The 17,885-nt window shown below is 34.8% G+C and overlaps 2 protein-coding genes across 3 annotated transcripts; both read right to left on the bottom strand.

The window, feature by feature from the left end:
• Window positions 1-2,155: 2,155 nt before the first annotated feature.
• LOC116145727 (DNA cross-link repair 1 protein-like) lies at window positions 2,156-10,056 on the bottom strand. 2 transcript variants are annotated; one of them, XR_004130420.1, is made up of 11 exons: window positions 9,356-10,056; window positions 9,075-9,269; window positions 8,332-8,727; window positions 7,907-7,970; window positions 6,285-6,502; window positions 6,074-6,187; window positions 5,291-5,396; window positions 5,001-5,212; window positions 3,672-3,775; window positions 2,517-2,827; window positions 2,156-2,241 (listed from the first exon to the last, which is right to left on the bottom strand). XR_004130420.1 is itself a non-coding variant. In XM_031431174.1 (10 exons), the coding sequence occupies exons 1-10, from the start codon at window positions 9,977-9,979 to the stop codon at window positions 2,683-2,685; spliced, it is 2,178 nt and encodes a 725-aa protein (XP_031287034.1). In that variant the 5' UTR covers window positions 9,980-10,056; the 3' UTR covers window positions 2,384-2,682. The 2 variants fall into 2 exon arrangements, 1 of the variants encoding a protein (XP_031287034.1); XM_031431174.1 differs by lacking the exon at window positions 2,156-2,241 and having other exon boundaries at window positions 2,384-2,827.
• A 4,201-nt stretch (window positions 10,057-14,257) lies between these two features.
• LOC116145719 (peptidyl-prolyl cis-trans isomerase Pin1) lies at window positions 14,258-16,581 on the bottom strand. Its single transcript, XM_031431167.1, has 2 exons — window positions 16,090-16,581; window positions 14,258-14,640 (listed from the first exon to the last, which is right to left on the bottom strand). Exons 1-2 carry the CDS (start codon window positions 16,322-16,324, stop codon window positions 14,516-14,518), a joined length of 360 nt encoding a protein of 119 aa, XP_031287027.1. The 5' UTR covers window positions 16,325-16,581; the 3' UTR covers window positions 14,258-14,515.
• Window positions 16,582-17,885: the final 1,304 nt, after the last annotated feature.

Here is a 17,885-nt window from a genome sequence, read left to right as displayed (position 1 = left end):
CACACCTTACACTAAGGATGGTTCAAACAAGGATTATGACGAACCCCCTGGACAGTGGTATTGCATCTAAAGCATTGCAAACATTATATTACGGCCAATTGTTGATCTTTGGGTTGAGGGGTAACAAACAATTGTGTATTCTATCCATGTATTCCAATTCTTCATTTCACAAGCCTTGCAGCAGTGACAGGAGGCAATAAATATTCCAACAAAGATAACGGACTTGGGTTAAACATTGCATAATATGAAAAGATATAAATGCAGAGTACAGGTTTTAACTGTGAAGCTTTTACGCAAAGGGCCTCATCAATAGATGAGTATATGAAACCACACAAACTTGATGCGTCTAAGGTTTCGGCCACAAAAAAGAAAACTATAAAGACTTGGCAAATGGCAATAAGGGAAAAGTAAACAAAAGAAAGATATATAGGAATGTGTCTCGTGCCTTCTTGGTGTGTTAATAGAAGAAAAAACTGACGAGACCTCAAAACCATCTCTTTCTAAAAATCAAGGGCTTTATTTCTTGTGAGCTAGGTTTATACACCCATAGAAGCCAACATTGACATTGGGTGCATTCCAAGGTAACTTGGGATTCCCCATAGAAAAACATGTTTGCTTTTTCTGGGAAAGGAGAAGAAAGCCAAAGATTCGGTGGAACTGTGGGGTATTGATATCTTTTGGGTGAATATAGGTAAGAGAAAAAACAAACTGGGTTCATTCTCAATAAAAAGATAGAAGAAACAGACTGTATGTTGTGTAGGACAAGAGTTCATTCTTTAGCACAAATGTTACTATTCTATTTCTTTATACATCTTAACTTTTTGGAATGGAGTTTTGGGTTGATTTTGTTGAGAAAGGATCCTTTGTAAAGGAGGGGCTATTTACCAGTGGATGTGGACAAAGCGGTTTTTGCTTGTCTTGATTAGGATGGTCAACTTAAAGGTTTAGTTCTATGGTTTGTCTTCAGTCTATCTTTTGTACACGTTATCTTAGTTTCAGTTCATACAGCAAATCTATAGTTCCTCATCAAACTAGATAACATAATAACCACACAATAAAAATTTAGATGTGCTATTAACTATCCAACTTGCAACTTGCAAACAAATGACATATGTAGAACATGGAAAATTTTTAAAATAACTCTCTACCTCTCGAATTAGAATACATATCATGAAAAGCTCTGGTGAGGATATTCTAAGTAAGGGACTCCTTTGCCAAAGAAACAAATGGAAATCAAGCAAAATGTATTGTAAGTCATCCAAGAAATTGAGCAGCAGAAAGATGACTTGATGGGTTAGACTGAACAGCAACCAAGTGAGGACAATATGAGAGACATCAGGGCCATAAGATGAGACAAAGAGAAGTTTTTATTGCACTACACGAATTTTGGAAACGAAACTTATCATTAATGACTTCCCTGCCATAATACCGGAAATAAATAATGAAAATGTTAGACACAAATAAGTAAGAAAATGAAACTGATACGTTTGAAAAACTAAACTAGAAGAGTATACAACAATGAAGGGATTGAGTACAAGGGATGGTGGAGAACGGGAAAACGGCAACAAAATCCAAGGTACATGGGTATGCTAAACAGAGAGCTTTAAATGAACCACTTAAATGAAAATACTTATGAAACGAGTTAAGTAACCGTACAGATCCTACCTGAACTTTCAAACTAAATGTAGATTGGACTGGAAAACAGAATAGTGAACTTAGGTCCATTATTTTTTATAATAAAGCCAGCCATGGCCATGAACATGAACCTAGAAGACTGAAATTAAGCCTAGATCATATAATTTCAATTAAGAAAACATCCATGGACAAGCCCTAAGTCAGTTATCAACACTGGTGTATTTGATTCCCATGGTAGGCCCATTTCAGAGTCAACTATGAGAAACCCATTTACTCGAGGTTTTTCTATAATATTACCAACACCACTCATTGTCTTGTCCACCTTACTTTCTTGTTATCTTCCTCTTCTTTATATTTTAATCGTATTACAGACAGCCAAAGAAATATTGTGATTATAGAATCAAAATTCGAATCAAATTATATAATATGTGTTAACTTGCGCAGTCATATTTTACATGGAAAACAGTCAAACAATGTCAAACCGCGGAGGCCCCTTGCCCCTTTGGCACTTATTGACTTATGAGAGCATCTAGAAACACAAAAGTAATTAACAAAAAGGTCACTCACCTTGTGTCCCCATCATAAACTCTTTGTTTATGCAGTCACCTGTGACATCATATCCAATCATGTGTCATTAAAATATTATATGAGAATTGACCATACTTTTTTTATAAGACTCAATAGCGTTATTCAATATATAGAAGTTGAATTTTATTTTTCAGTAAATTTAAAATTACTCAATACATCTTATTGGAGCCACATTTTCAAAATATAGCATTACCAATATTTCTTAGACATTGCAGGTCTGGGTATCTCTTATACAAACATCAGTTATAATATCATGTTCCACAAAATATACATGCATTTCATTTCCATGTTACCTTGTGGTATATTTCATTATCCAATTGGGCAAGACATACCAAACTAATCTAAGGGCATTGCAGACCTGCACTGGAGATTCACCCATCTCGTTCTTGATAGCACTTCAAAGGCAGGTTCAGATGAAAATACAATAAGGGATTGTATCTGCTGCTAGCAGTGAACGGTTCAAGATGAAAGAAGGGAAACCATGGCATTTGTAGAATCTGGTCCGTCATTATTGACACTTGGTATTATGTTTTCCGGAGATACAAGCTTCACAAATTCTCTGAGCTCTGTAAAGCTGCAATGCTCACTATATGGCACTTCGTATCTGGACAACAGAGGAGCAAAATCTCTTATTAGTCATACAATTAGGATTGTTATATACAATATACTGAAAAAAAAAAATTGTTTTTGCAAACATCAAGTCAAACATGTATATCCACCATGAACAGATTAAACTTGCGGAAGTACAGGTATAAGGAATGCCATGCAATTTTTTAAGAGTTTAACCTGCCAAATTAGTATTGAAGAAAAATTATTGTTGTAGCCAACTAGAGTTTGACAAAGGTTTTTATCAAGAAAGAGTAAACTATTTATATAACTGGAACCAACACTAATCAACAGGACTTCAAAACCTTGGAGGATTGGAAGTGAAATTACAAGCAGCACTGGAGACAGTAAATTAAGCTGTTAATTGTTTATATCCCTAAAGGGCTGAAAATATATTGCCAGAAAACACTAGGCAACTAAATAACATCTTCCATTAGTAAGTAGCATAATGACAAAAAGACCTTTTCCTTAACATATCAATTGTGAATAAGGTAAACTTCAAAGCTGATCACTTAGCATAACTGTTGAGCTTTCAGAGTGTTGAACTCTCAAAATGCAAAACCATCTCATTTTACAAATAATAAAATTGCTTTGCATAATTTCAAATTTGGTGCTACATTAATAGATTTGATGTGGTTTATTTGATACTTGGTGACTAATATTGCAATCTAATCAGTCCAGGTAGGATTTTATTGAGGTTGCCATTTCAGTAAACAGTTTTACTTTGGAGCAAATCATTATAAGCTCCATTTATCCCATAGCTGGTTGCATATCACAAGGGATAAGGCAAAAGTTGGGGAATATATAGGAATTACATTTTTCTTAAAGAATACAAGACAAACCTTATAATTGTGCCCTGCTGCCATCTTCTCCCTGTAGACTTCTTCTTCCCTTTACTAAATGTCCAGCCAGTAGGAGAGAAAGCAACTATAAGACTATACCGGCTCTGACAACAAGCATACAAATAAACATGAATAATCATTCCAATATTTAATGATTTCAGATATTGAAACAAAGAATGAAGTCTGTTTCACTAAAGTTAGTGTGATAAGACCATGCTATGGCTGGTTACCCACATGCTAGCCCAAATTCTTATAGGACATAATTCATATTACATAATTCAATAGATTATCCATTGTTAAAATCAATTATTGACAATAAAAATGCATATAAAATCATCTAAGAGAGCCTTAAGACTAAAAAATTCTTCAAACGATAGTTCACTTTCTATACAAGAATATAAAAAAGGGAAGAGAAACTAAAATTTTAACTACATATACATAAAATCAAGCACAGCTGAGACTTAAATGCAAACTCCAGATTTAGGAACAATACTCCGGTTAACAGCAATGCAATCACATTCACCTTACAAATCTGAGATGCCATCGGCATTGATAAAATTTATTAAAGGGAAATAATAATTCAGTCTTTCCTGGATACATCACAAATTCACTAAATGAGAGAGAATTAAAATGCCTATCATCCTTCAATAATCAATATGGACTTCATAACACATTTTTGTTTTGTTCTATGCTTCTATTCCCTTTATTTTTACCATTTCAACGACATAAACAATGTGACATGTATTATTTTCTAAATATTTCCAGACAAGCACCGATGGTCTAGTTCCTCGTAAGCTAATAGAGTTGAAAGAGCACCTTAACAAGAAGAGCATACTAGTGGACATCTTTTTTCTTCATTCACTTAGATTGGGAAGGAGTTTTGGTATAATGGCATACTAGTGGCATTGGTGTACACATGTTGAGGTTTCATAGTTTTTTTAAGTCGGCCGTTTTAGACTGTTTATGGTTTTGTGATCTTTTAAATGGATCTTTAACTTTTGTGGGCATCTTGTTCACTCTTTTGTACTTATTTCAGACTCAGTCAATAATATTTATATATTTCTTATCAAAAAAAAAAAAAAAAAAAAAGAGCATAAAATAATATGCCTGAGTGCTCTACCCCTAAAACTGAAAAACAGCTTAGGTGTCCTTGGCCCTACCACATATCGGCACTCACTAAGCAAGAATCTGGAAGCACTTACTTATTCAATGCTTCTAATTTATCCTCTTTATCGTTCTTTTTATTTTCTGTACCTAAATAAATAACTAAATTCTTTCACAAACACAGATCACAGCTTCACATTTTTTATTGAAAAGCATGCCTCTCACCTTATATTGATTGGATATATGTTTAAGTCGTTTGATGCTTGCAAGTGTCCACATAGGCACAACATGAATGTGGCTTTCCTGTTCATTCATAGTAAACCATTGCATATCTTCCTCGGAAAACTCCAAACATTTTAAAAGACGGTGCTTTGCAGCATTGACATAAACCTTTCTGTGGAGGACACGAGCAACCTCCAAGAACAGCCTTTCCTTGCCTATGATAATTAAAGAAATTATAGCATACAACAGTGAAAGACAGAATCAAAGAGAGATAGAGAGATTATGGCCTGTACCAATTGTGTAGCTTCCAATTAGAAAAAGAGTTTTAGGGTTGAAAGCTTCTGCTTGGATGGCCTCAATAACAAACTGTATTACAGACTCCTGCTTTGGAAAGTCATACTGCAAGAAATAATCACATGAGAATGAATTCAATTTTATTTTAATTTTATATACAAATACCAAGAAAGTGCTAAAGTATGTAATCACTTTCATGTTTCAGGTTTTAAATGATACAAGTAAAATTTAAATGCAAAGATTATATATTCTAAAGAAATAAAACAATCTAAACTTACTAAAAACCAGTGGATTTTATATAGTAGACATTGTAGCAGAGTTAGGTAATAGTAATGTAAGCACATGCTGTGTATATAATAACAAGAAATAATTAAACATTCACAAACATATATCCCACAAGAAACTTCTCAATGCAAATTATGTGCTATTTATGAATATAAGTTAATTGCACACTAGCCAATTTGTTTTACTATCCATGAGGCAAACTTAGACCCCAAGCTGGTCATATCTCCAGAGACTAACCTCAGCAGATCTCAAGCAGACCCAGAGTAAATAAATTCTGCATCATTTACTTTAAATTTTCAATAAACTTGGAGTATTAAGCATATGCATTAGATTTTGATAAGGGATTAGTGATACTTGGGATACTTGGTTTAAGCTCAGCTATGTAAGGTCACTACCATTCTTGTTTTGTCAACTTAAAGCAAATCAAACTCAGAAAATTTCAGCTCAACTCAGCATATCGACAACATAATCGTTGAAATTATTGCATACAGACTTACCTGGGGATTACAGTAAGTGGTATCAAGGATGAGAGTATGAATAGGACATGCTTGCAAAACAGATGCGCTCGCCATTTGCTCACTAAAACGAAAATCGCCAGTGTGTAGAACAGCCTGAAGTTATAGTAACTTTAGGATCATTCTTAAAAATGATGAGAAGGTGATAACAAAAATAACAATGCAGTATCTTAGAAGTCAATGTGGACCACACCTTACCATCAGGTGGTTCAAAAAGGATTATGACGGAACCTGGACAGTGGTTTGCATCTAAGCATGTCACATATATACCGGCAATTGTGATCTTTTGGTTGAGGGGTAAAACTTGTATTCTATCCCATGGTATTCCAATCTTCATATTCACAAGCCTTGCAGTAATCAAGGAGCAATAAATCTTCCCATGACAGAAGGATTTGGTTAAACCTTGATAATCTGAAAAGATAAATGCAGTACAGGTTTTACTTGAGTTTTACCAAAGGGCTCATCAATAGAATGGTATATAAACCACACAAAATTGATGCTGTCTAAGGTTGCCACAAAAAGAAACTGTCAAGACTTTGGAATGGCTAAAGGGAAAGTAAACAAAAGAAAGTATACAGGAATGTGTCTCTTGCCTTCTTGGTGTGTAATATGTAAGAAAAACTGAGAGACCTCACAACCATCTCTTTCTAAAATATCAAGTGGCTTCTTATTTGTGAGCTAGGTTTATACAAAGAAGCCAACATTGCTTGGGTCAATCCAGGTAATTGTGATTCACCCATAGAAAACATTTTTGCTTCTGGGAAAGGGAAGAAAGCCAAGATTCTGTGGAAATGTGGGGTATTGAATATCTTTTGGGTGATATGGTAAGAGAAAAAACAACTGGGTTTCACTCATAAAAAATTAGAAGAAACAACTAGTAGTTGGTAGGACGAAGTTCATCTTTATGCACCAATTTTACTTATTCTATTTTCTTTATACATCTTAATTTTTTGGAAGGAGTTTTGGGTTGAATTTTGTTAGAAAGATCCTTTGTACAAGGAGGGGCTATTTCAAGTGGGGATGTGGACAAGTGTTTTTGCTTGTCTCTGTATAGGATGGTCAACCTTAAAGTTTTAGTTCTTATGGTTTTCTTCCAGTCTACTTTTGTAACTTTATCTTAGTTTCAGTTCAAATACAAAATCTATAGTTCCTCATCAAAATAATAATAATAACACAAACATATAAATTTATTGTGCTATTAACTAATCCAACTTGCAACTTGCAAACAAATGTATGTTAGCAACATGACCATTTTTCAAAAACTCTCTACCTCTCGATTAGAATACTCATCCTGAAATATGGTGTAGGAATATGCTTAAGTATGACTCCTTTGCAAAGAAACAAATGGAATCAAGCAAAATGTATTGTAAGTCATCCACAGAAATTGCACTCAGAAAGATGACTTGATGTGGTAGTACTGGATCAGCACCACAATATGTGACTGAGAATCAGTGCCTAAGATGAACAAAGAGAAGTTTTTATTGCAACTACAAGAATTTTGGAACCTATTATCATTAATGCTTCCCTTGCCCATAATACCATGGAAATATAATAATGAAAATTAGACACAAATCAAGTAGAAAATGAAACTTGAAAGTTTGAAAACTAAATAGAAGAGCTTTACAAATGAATGGATTGAGTACAAGAGGAGGTGGGAAAACAACTACAAGCTACATGGGTATGCTAAACAAATTTAATATGAACCAACTTAATGAACTTATCAATATATTGAACTAGTAACTAACAGTAAATCCTACCTGAACTTTTCAAACTAAATTGTAAGATTGGACTTGAACAACAGAATAGTGAACTTACGGTCCATATGAAAGTGAGTAAGAAACCAATGTGAACAATCTCCTCTAAGAAACTTGAAAGCATCCTGCCAAAGGTAAATTATAATCAACTTAGCATTAAGACCTGCACCATTGATAATATAGAAATTAAAGAGAGTAATAATTATTGCAGATCAGTCACAGCACATAATGCTTTTCGTTCATCCTTACACACAGACACATACATACAACGAAGAAGATGTAAGAATTTTATCCCTGTGATGTTTGCTTATACTACTTCAAATTAGTCTATGATATGTCAGAAAAGTTCTCTGTCACAGTTGACATTTGAAAGCATTACTTTGACCTTTAGATCTGCTTTATTAAGTCAAGTGGTAAATGAGTACAAAATTTGTAATTGAGTAAGCAGCAGATAACATTTGTCAGAAGATAAAAGGTTATCATTACCACTCGAAATGGCGTCCCTGGCACACAACACCATGTGGGAATATCTTTGAGTTTTCCATTTTTGGCATGACTTTTTCCAACAGGTTTTCGACAAGAACCTGAATAACTTTTTCTTGATCCACCAGAAGAGGTGCAAAGTTTCTTCCCATCAACAATGGAGCCGGGAAAGAAATCTGTAATCAGCTTGTTCGCAGCTGGCTTACTACTTTCATTAACAATAGTTTTAGATGCATCATTGTGCCTCTCTGATCCCCGATTACTGCTTGATTCATCACTAGCAGCATGTGAATTTACGTTTTTCTCAATTGCATGGCAGCAACCTTTTCTAATTTCACTAAGAGCATGCACAATTTTCTTCCTTGGACCAAGTGCAGTAACACCTATACTGAGTATATCCTGCAATGAAAAAGATAAAAGAAAGTAGTTATCAAAAACATATTATCCTGGAACAAAAACTGCAAGAACTTTATAAGAAATGAAGAAAACATTATGAGCTTGACAACACAATTCACCCTCACGTTCTTAATACAAGAACATCGTCTCCAGCAAATTCTTATTCTAATTAAGTTGACATAGCAAGGAGCAATCCATTTTGAAATTCTAGCCCATAAACAACAATTTCTTTTGATTCTACAAAGAACTTTTGGAAATCAAATACGCTGTCTAAATTGTATGAATACATTTGGGTGATAGTTAACCAAAAATCCCATGGGAGGTGTGGTATGTTTTATCTTGAAACAAACCTCTTCGGCCAGCCACTGTAAGGTGTCCCAGTCAATCTCTTCCCGAACAAAGGCTTCTTCATATCTACCCAAACCCAGACTGTGTAGAAATTTAACAACAGGAGAAACATCAACAACTTGTTGAGGAAATTGAGCAAAAACATCGCCAACTTGTGGTGGCAGTTGAGGTATCCTGTCAACATCAGGAGCAACAACCTACAAGAAATGCTGTCAAATTAGTAACCGCATCTCAACTTATAAATACTATTATAAATTCTCGATTAAGAGATCATAAAAATTACATCTTGAGATTGGTTCTCGCATTTGTCAAGACAATCATTGGTGTGAAGTTGTCTCAGTTCCTCGCTCAGATTCGAAATATCAACTCCACACAGCGGACACTGAACTACGCCATCCACTTCAGCTTCGTCGTAATCATCATTAATTTCCTCGCGTAATTTAAGTAACACATCAAGTTCCGCATCGTCGTCAGACTCCTCCTCATTCAAATTACAAGTCTCTGTCCTTGACCTCAATAACCTAGACTCAATCGAATTCCGTGAATACCCCTCGTTTATTTTCAATATTCCCTTCTTGTCCCCGCAATTAGGAGAGCGATTGCTACTTGTGACCTTGTAGCTGCAATCGATGCTCGAGGGTATTGATTCCAAGCTGCAATTTTCATCTGAATTGAAGTAAAAGCCCTCGATATTGGGGTTCAAGTTCTCCTTGCCAGGATTGGAAGAAGGCTTGGATGAATGGTGGAAATTATTGGAGGGTTTGAAGGGGATTCTTCGTTTTTTGGAGGTGGAAGTTGTGATTTTAGGTGTTTGTGTGAGTGGGGCTTGGAAATCATCGTCGTCGTCGTCGAGGACGGCGGCGCAGGCGGTGGGTATTGGCTGAGACGCGGTGCGTTTTGTGAGCATGATTTCAAACTTTGCTCTTAGGTTATGACGTTGCACTTGTTTTAAAATGGATGAAGAAACGGAAGGTTTTTGTTTAATTTTTCTCTTTAAGAGACTGGCCAAGTGGAGGGAAAATGGAGTTTTCCCTGCCTTTTCAAAACGATGGAGGTTTCAAATGATGGGCCGTTTTGTTTTGGGTTTTCGCCCAAATCCGACCAGGCTAACGAAACCCGGAGTAGGTTTGGGTGAGGATTCGGGTCTTACCATTTGAGGATAGAGAAGTGAACAATTCCTAAATAGCCATATTTACAAGATTAAACGAAGGGAAACTGTCCATATTCATCTTATTACCGTAATGCCACTAGTTCATTATACTCGACACGAGCAAATGACATGTTCCCACCCAAGGTTAAGCGAAATACCAAGTTCCCACCCTTGGTTTCATAAATTTCATTTTCTCAGCCTCAAATTAACATAAAAATGTTGAATGAAACGGTGAAAGAGTAAAATAGTCTTTGAACCCACACCATTCCAAACCACACCACAGCCTTCCCACTCCTCTCCCTCCCTCCTTTCTCTCCCAGATCCAGCTAACATCACTCTACCACTGCCACCTCTTCTTTTTCTTCTTCTCCTCCTCTCCTTCTTCGTGTCTTTCTTCTTCCCTCATCTTCACTCTTCTCACTTCTCGGAATAGGCTCCACAGTGGTTGGATTTGGTAGCCTTAAGGCCATCACGTTGTGGCCAGATTTGGCCACAGCATTATGGCCTTACGGTGGCCAAAATCCAACAGCCTCCACCTACTATTGGGATACTCCACCGCTGACCTTTGCCCTTCCAGTAATTTTGCTTCGCCGCAGACAACCATTTCCACAATTGTCGTCATCGCAACTGTGTTTTGAAAAATTGCTGGTTGTTGGATTTTTATGGGAGAGTGAGGATGGATTTTGATTTCTGGTTGATTTGTTGGGGTGTTTGATTGTTTTTGCTACATATTATTGGTTTTTTTAGGTTGATTGATGGATTAAAGTTGGTATTTTTGAAGTTTTCTACGACTGCCCTCCAAGTGTTTGAGAAAAGTCTAAGGGATTTGCTTTTGCTAGGAGAAGGGCTATTGTGCGATTGGGTTTCACAGATGCAGCTAGCTGGTGCAATTGGATAAGAGTGGTGGTGCGAAGCTGGGTGGTGATGGTGATTATGGTTGAGTTTTGGGTGGCTTTGTGGTTGAATTTGTCGTGTTGGGTGGTGGCAGCTGGATATTGATGGTGGTGAAAGGTGGTGGTGGCTGGGTGCTTGAAATCAAAAGTCAAGGGTAGTATAGTAATAGTACAATCTTAGCTGTTAATTTCATTAACAGTGTTAATTTAAGGTGGGAATCCATAATTTATGAAATCAGGGATGGGAACTTTACATTTTGCTTAACCTTGGGTGGGAACATGTCGTTTACTCTACGCGGCGCACTTGTCTCCATTTTCGCAATTCTTCTCCTCCAACCCATTTCACACTATACTCACCTTATTCATTTATTCTAAGCTATGTAATCATGAAAATGCACACAACATAACTACCTCTAACTCTAAGGGTGCATCTGGTTTAAGGAATGTTGGATTACTGAAAAGTTAGATTACCATAAAGATTACTAAAAATCTTTAGGAAAATGTGTTTGGTTAGTTGATGGGTATATTATATTAATATGTTTGGTTGGGAGGAATAAATTAGTGGGTATGTTATTTAAATAAATGAATTGTCATCTAATTAAATATTATTATTTATTTTAGATTATTATTTGGATTATTATAACCCCCCTACATTTAAAAACTTAGCAAAAATAACATCATAATAAAAGTTTGAAAAATCAACAACGCACTCCCAACAACCCAACCACTACCGGCAACCTAATGAAGCACGGAAGGCAAGAAATGGCCTCCATGTGACTTATGGCCATTTTCGACTAGAGATCTGGCCGGAAAACAGCTAGATCTAATTTGGTTGTTTCCAGCTACCAAATTAGATCTGGCCATTTTTCGGCCAGATCTCTCGTCAGAAATGGCCATATCGACGCACGACGGCCATTTTCGGCCTTCCATGCATCCTTCCGGTGGTGACGGCGGCTAGCCGTTGGTAGTGGTTGCCGACAACCGACGGCGGCTAGCCGTTGGCAGTGGTTGCCGACAACCGACGGCGGCAGATGGGTGGGGGTGGAGGTGGTGGCTTAGGTGGACTGCAATTTGTTTTGAATTCAAGGGTAATTTTGTCCAAAAAGTTATTTAATTGGGGTGAATAGTAAAAGCCATATTCATGTAATAATTTAAAAATGAGGGTATTATTGTCCTTAAATTTTATTAATAAAGGATAGAATTGTAACAAAACAAAAAATTACCTTGGTAATCTTACAATACCTAAAAAAATAGAGGTAATCAAATTACCTTCAATAGTACTAACAGTAACTACTATTGGTTTTTTAAGATTACCGAAATCTTATATTACTTGACAATCAAACGTGGTAATCAAGTAATATAAGATGACATAACCCTAGTAATCTCACATAGCCCCCAACCAAACGCCCCCTAAGTGCCTATTCATTTATTATAAGAGCATCTCCAATGGTGCTCTTTATTTATACTTTATTTTAAAGAGCATCTTTCATATAAATAAAAAGCATCTTCATTAATTTTTAAATATAAAGAATACATTTTTTATTCAAATCCAATAGACTCTTTAAATTTAATGAAGATACTCTTTATTTTTAAGAAAGAAACTTAATGGGAGGGAGAATTAATAAATAAAATGCATAAGAACTTGTAGTTTATTAATTAAAATTAGGATAGAGAATGAAATTTGACTCTCTAAATATGGAGAGCCAAACTCACTATTTAATTTATATTTTAAAGATAAAAAGTATGTTGGACTCTTATTTTTATGGATAGACTCTTTATAATAAAGAGTTTGTATCATATAAAGAGTCATTTGGAGATGCTCTAAGCTATATAATCATGAAAATGCATACAACATAACTACAGCTAACTCTAAGTGTCTAGGTGATTCGATAGGAACTTTTGGGTGTATTAGTCAAAAGGTCCTGAGTTTGAATCTCTCATTGATTGCTAATAAAGGTAACCACTTAAATTTTTACTCAACCAGTAATTTTAGGGTCTTGAGACATTAGTTAAGATATGCATAAGCTAGTCTAGACACCCCTGGTCATTAAAAAAAAAAAAATTGCACACAATTTTGAGGTAACATAGTTTACTTAGCTAATGATGTATATATATATATATATATATATGTATTTTTAGTATATCTTGTTGAATAAAAACTTAACAAGTTTAGCAAAAATAGAAAGGAAGATGAATGAGTAATATAATATGGTTATAGCAAGTTGATCTAAATGCTTGAAAAGGCAATCTAGAAGGTTGAGTAAGCTTGCTTAAAACTTAAAAGACTCGAAGCAAATTAGTTGGCTATTGGTGTGTTTGTTTTATAATTTTAGGTTGGATTTTTGAAAAAGTTGAGTTGAGTGGTTATTACGAGGTATGATTTGAAAATTAACAAAAACACTTATAGGTTTGTTAATTTAGCTAAACACCTCTACAAATAAAAAAGTTTAAAAATTAACAAAAACACCCCCACCCATCCATTAAATGTTGGCATTCGACCATCACCATCGGAAAGTGACCGACAGTCGCTGTAATGGCACACAATCAGCTAGATTTGACTGTTCATGTGTTGATATAACATTTCTCAACCAAATCCACGATAAATCTGGACAAAAAATGCCAAATCTATGTCTAGATCTAACGACCAAATCTGGCCACGTTTGGTTGTCTACGATAGCCAAAGTTATGCAAAATTTAGGTAACTCTTCATTAATGTGACCCTTAAATATTTTGTTTGGTAGGTAAATAAATCTTAGGTCTAAATCAATTGGATTGTAGTATGCTTAATAGAATAACATCGTTAAATGCGCAGTTATAAATGCATTGTCTTTACATGTTTTAATCTACAAAATAGAAACGCTTTTAATATAGTTAGAAATGAAACTAGGATTTAGTTAAAACAATCCAAGAATTGCAATAATGCATTTGAATCAAATTTGAGATTTCACACAGGCATGAGGTTTCATCTTCAAACAAATGTCTAATGCTGCCTTTACCATAAATTAGGTTCCGCATCAAATTATATTTTTTTCTGTAAAAGGTAAAAGAAATCCTAGATAAATAATATAGTGATCTGCTACCACAGACACTAGTTATTCTCATCTTTTACTTTTTTAAAACATTATGTCTTAACATTAAACCATGCCAAAACACTGTCATACCACATAATAACTAGTAAGCACAAATCGCCAAACAAGATGTGATTATTACAGTCACTCAAAGTATTCAAAATCATAATTAGAAAAGTCTATAAACTAAAATGACTTCAGAAAACAATATGATTGATTTAAATACCACTTACAAAGTGTAGATATTATCACAAGACGGTCTCATTGAACCAGAAAGAAGCAAGCAAAATCAAACAACATTCTTCGATACTTTGCTCAACACACTGAAATAATCAACCAGTTCTCATGATAATGTGAACCCCGCTATCAGTTTCCACGATGTCACTTATCTCACCAACCTTAAGAGCATATGTAGCTTCCTCAAAAGGCTTCTGCATCTGACCTCGTCCAAAAGGACCTGAAGCAAAATTTTAAATAGGATCATTCAGATTAACATTTTGAAGAGGACATGTTTCAGATGTGCTATGCACTGATCCGAACGATTCAATGACCATAAACGCATACAAACAACACCCTCACAAAAAACTTGCATTTTTTTTGGGAGGCTTCTGACGTGTCTGGACATATATAAAAAGCACAAAACGCTAGGTGGGTTAGACAGGTCACCAATGCACTACTGTTAAGTATCCCCTTCAGCCAAAAGTTTAAGCTATTAAATAAAGTCCTAACATTAATATTTAAAATTTTACACGTTCCTTCACAAATAATGTGTATCATGGATCCAATGAGAATCATAAACGATTTGAGTTGTGTGTCATTAATTGAATGAGCACATCAAGATTTCAGTTGATTTAGATAATTAATTGAGAAAAAGAAATGATACACGAGTTATTTGAATACGAGACTGTTAACTTGATACTATTATAAGTAACCACTTACCAAAAGCTTGAGCTATACAAAACTTTTAACTTGATACTATAATAAGTAACCACTTACCAAAAGCTTGAGCTATTTGGTAAGAGGTCAATACAAAATTCAAGATTCAGCAACCATAAATAGTTCAACAAATAGTATCACTACATGAAAGAACCAAAAGGAGAGGCATTGTAGCCAATTCAAGAGAATCCATCATTATAGAGCCCTTTCTATGGCATTTATTTAAGAAGAAAAAAAAACGCCAATACAACCAATCAATTCTTCTGAAATCCTTCTAAATATGACAATAAACTAGAGTAACAAGAAAAATTTTACAGAGTTTATTTCAAAAAATTCAAATAATCTGATTGCAGTACTGCAGCACAAAGGTTTTGGTGACTGGTGAGCTTTCTTTGCATATGCTCAAAAATTAAGATTTGTCAGTTCAATAAACCAATACAAATCCTCAAATGCTAGAATTACATTATTATACATCCCATGTACCAATAAACAAACACATTACATCAACACTGCAATCAGCCATGTCCCCATTGAAATTATAATCAGTCATACATGGAAATTATAATCACGCTCAATCTAAAAAATTATTATAAATAAAGCCCTAATACCATAAGTTAAAAACATTAGCAATTGCATAACAAATTTGGAGCTATTACTATAACAGAGATATGTATTACTTCCCACTACGTGAACTTTTCTAACTGCTTCCACATGTTCAGAGTTCTTTTTTCTCACAATTCCAATTAAATCTAGCAATAACTTCACATACGAAACCCTAATCTCATCATATTCAATCCACCTATGACCCCGGTTCAATACTTCTCATAACCATATAAGTAGCCATAATAATAATAAAACTCTAGGGCTAATCCTAAATAGTTATAATACAACAATTTCAGCAAATCGATAAACGCAAAAATTCGCGAAAAGGTAAAATAAAAAAAAGTAATAAAACGGAATAGAAACGCACCGAGATCGCCACCGCGTTTGGCGGAGCTGCAATCAGAGACACGAGAGGCGACTTCGTCAAACTTAATCTTGCCGGAGACGATGTCTTCTCGGATGGTTTTGAGTTGAGAGATGGCACTGTCTTTGGTGGTGTTGTTGATGACCCGACCTTCCGGATCCTTCCATGAGGCCTTTCTTCGAGAGCCTTGATGTTTGATCAGGATGTGAGACGCCCTAACCTGATTGGCCGACGACATTTTAGGTTTTTTCTTGTGACTCTTATCTCTTTCTTTATCTCTCGTTGTTGTTGATGGCTTTCGATCTGCCGATGAGATCGAAGAATTCTTTCTCTTCCGATCCGACTCAATCTTCGCTACTGCTGCTCGGCTTTTGCCTCTAGAAGGAGAGTGTAGAATAAGTGGAACACTGGAGCTTTGTAATCTTGTGCTTTCAAAGTGAGGAGAAAGGAGTTTTCATACCTCGTTTTAGGTTCACCAGCACTCGAGCCTTTTTTGGGGTTTTCTCGACCCATAGCATTAATTAATCAAATAATAAAAAAATTCCTCAGAAATAACATAAACAATATATATCACGAGGATGAGTTAATAAATATTCATCTAATTACCTCTATATTATTTATTAATACCAAAAACTTAATAAAATGTAAAGTTATATTATTTAACAGTAATGTTAGAGGTACGAGTAAAAATCTTTATCAAGTGATGTGATAAGAAATTAATAAAAAAATAAATATAAAAAGTCAAATTCGTCAAATTCACTATTCCATTCATTTATTTTCATATCACTTTGTAAATATATCTTTGTAAAATTTCTTTATACATCTGACATTACTCATTATTTAATTATAATCCGAGGCACTTTTGCAAAGACTATTTAGGTGAATGACATTTTAACCCTAAATATATAGTGAAAAATTCTTATTTCCTTTGATTTTGAAAATATTCAATATTACTCTCATTTTTGTAAATTTAGATATTAAAAAGAGTAAAAAACTTTTTCCCACACAAGGTTTGCCTTGAAAAACTTTCCACTCAAAAAGTTTCAAAATACCACTTTTCCACATAAAGTTAGTATTCCGTTACTATCCAAAGCCCAATTTGGCCGCAAAAATTCTCTCCATCACTAGTATTGAACCTCTAGTCTCCTCCTTACAAAAACCCTTTGACTACAACACCTAATTTCTCAACGATTGTCGGCTATCGCAAAGCTAGAGTTTCCTATTCTTAGTGGATTTTTTATGGCGAATATTCAATTAATCACCACCATTTGATTCACCAGCCTCCACTCTACAAAAACCCTCTTACCTTGGCTCTTGGTAACTCACTGACCACTGACTGAGAAAGTGAAGTGTATTTTGGGTATTAACGAAATATAAACGTTGGGTGAGAAACTGGTATTTTGAAACTTTTTTAGTGGAAAAATGTCATTAAGGCAAACCTTGGGTGGACAAAAGTCGTCTACTCTATTAAAAATTAGCCATGAAAGGATAATATTGTCAATTTACCTCATATATATACTGTATTATATTATAGAGACAAATAAGACAATAAAGCTAATATAACCTAATGAATTGACAAAATGAAGTTTTAAACCCTGAATTCAAAAAATGCGGGTAACATTGTATGTTTTCAAAAGTAAGGGGGAAAATGTTCTTTCACAATAGATTGGGGTGAAAATTAATCCAAAGTATTTATTCGAAAATTATTATTAACGGTCATTTATTCTTCTACTCATTCAATTAAAACTAACCATATATATTAATATTTAACAAAAATAATTGTTTGTGAAGAATAATTA

Source organism: Pistacia vera, unplaced genomic scaffold (genome assembly GCF_008641045.1).
Source record: "Pistacia vera cultivar Batoury unplaced genomic scaffold, PisVer_v2 Contig465, whole genome shotgun sequence".
NCBI classification, from domain to species: Eukaryota; Viridiplantae; Streptophyta; class Magnoliopsida; order Sapindales; family Anacardiaceae; genus Pistacia; species Pistacia vera.
The sequence above is the reverse complement of the archived record's forward strand: the minus strand, read 5'-3'. Positions and strand labels throughout refer to the sequence as shown.

Coding starts and splice junctions, on each gene's coding strand:
- LOC116145727 (XM_031431174.1), bottom strand. CDS start 9,979: ATGCTCACAAAACGCACCGCGTCTCAGCCAATACCCACCGCCTGCGCC. Junction 7,971..8,331: donor CAGGGACGCCATTTCGAGTG/GTAATGATAACC, acceptor TACCTTTGGCAG/GATGCTTTCAAGTTTCTTAG. Junction 5,397..6,073: donor CCACTTACTGTAATCCCCAG/GTAAGTCTGTAT, acceptor TATTTCTTGCAG/TATGACTTTCCAAAGCAGGA.
- LOC116145719 (XM_031431167.1), bottom strand. CDS start 16,324: ATGTCGTCGGCCAATCAGGTTAGGGCGTCTCACATCCTGATCAAACAT. Junction 14,641..16,089: donor CAAACGCGGTGGCGATCTCG/GTGCGTTTCTAT, acceptor ATTTTGCTTCAG/GTCCTTTTGGACGAGGTCAG.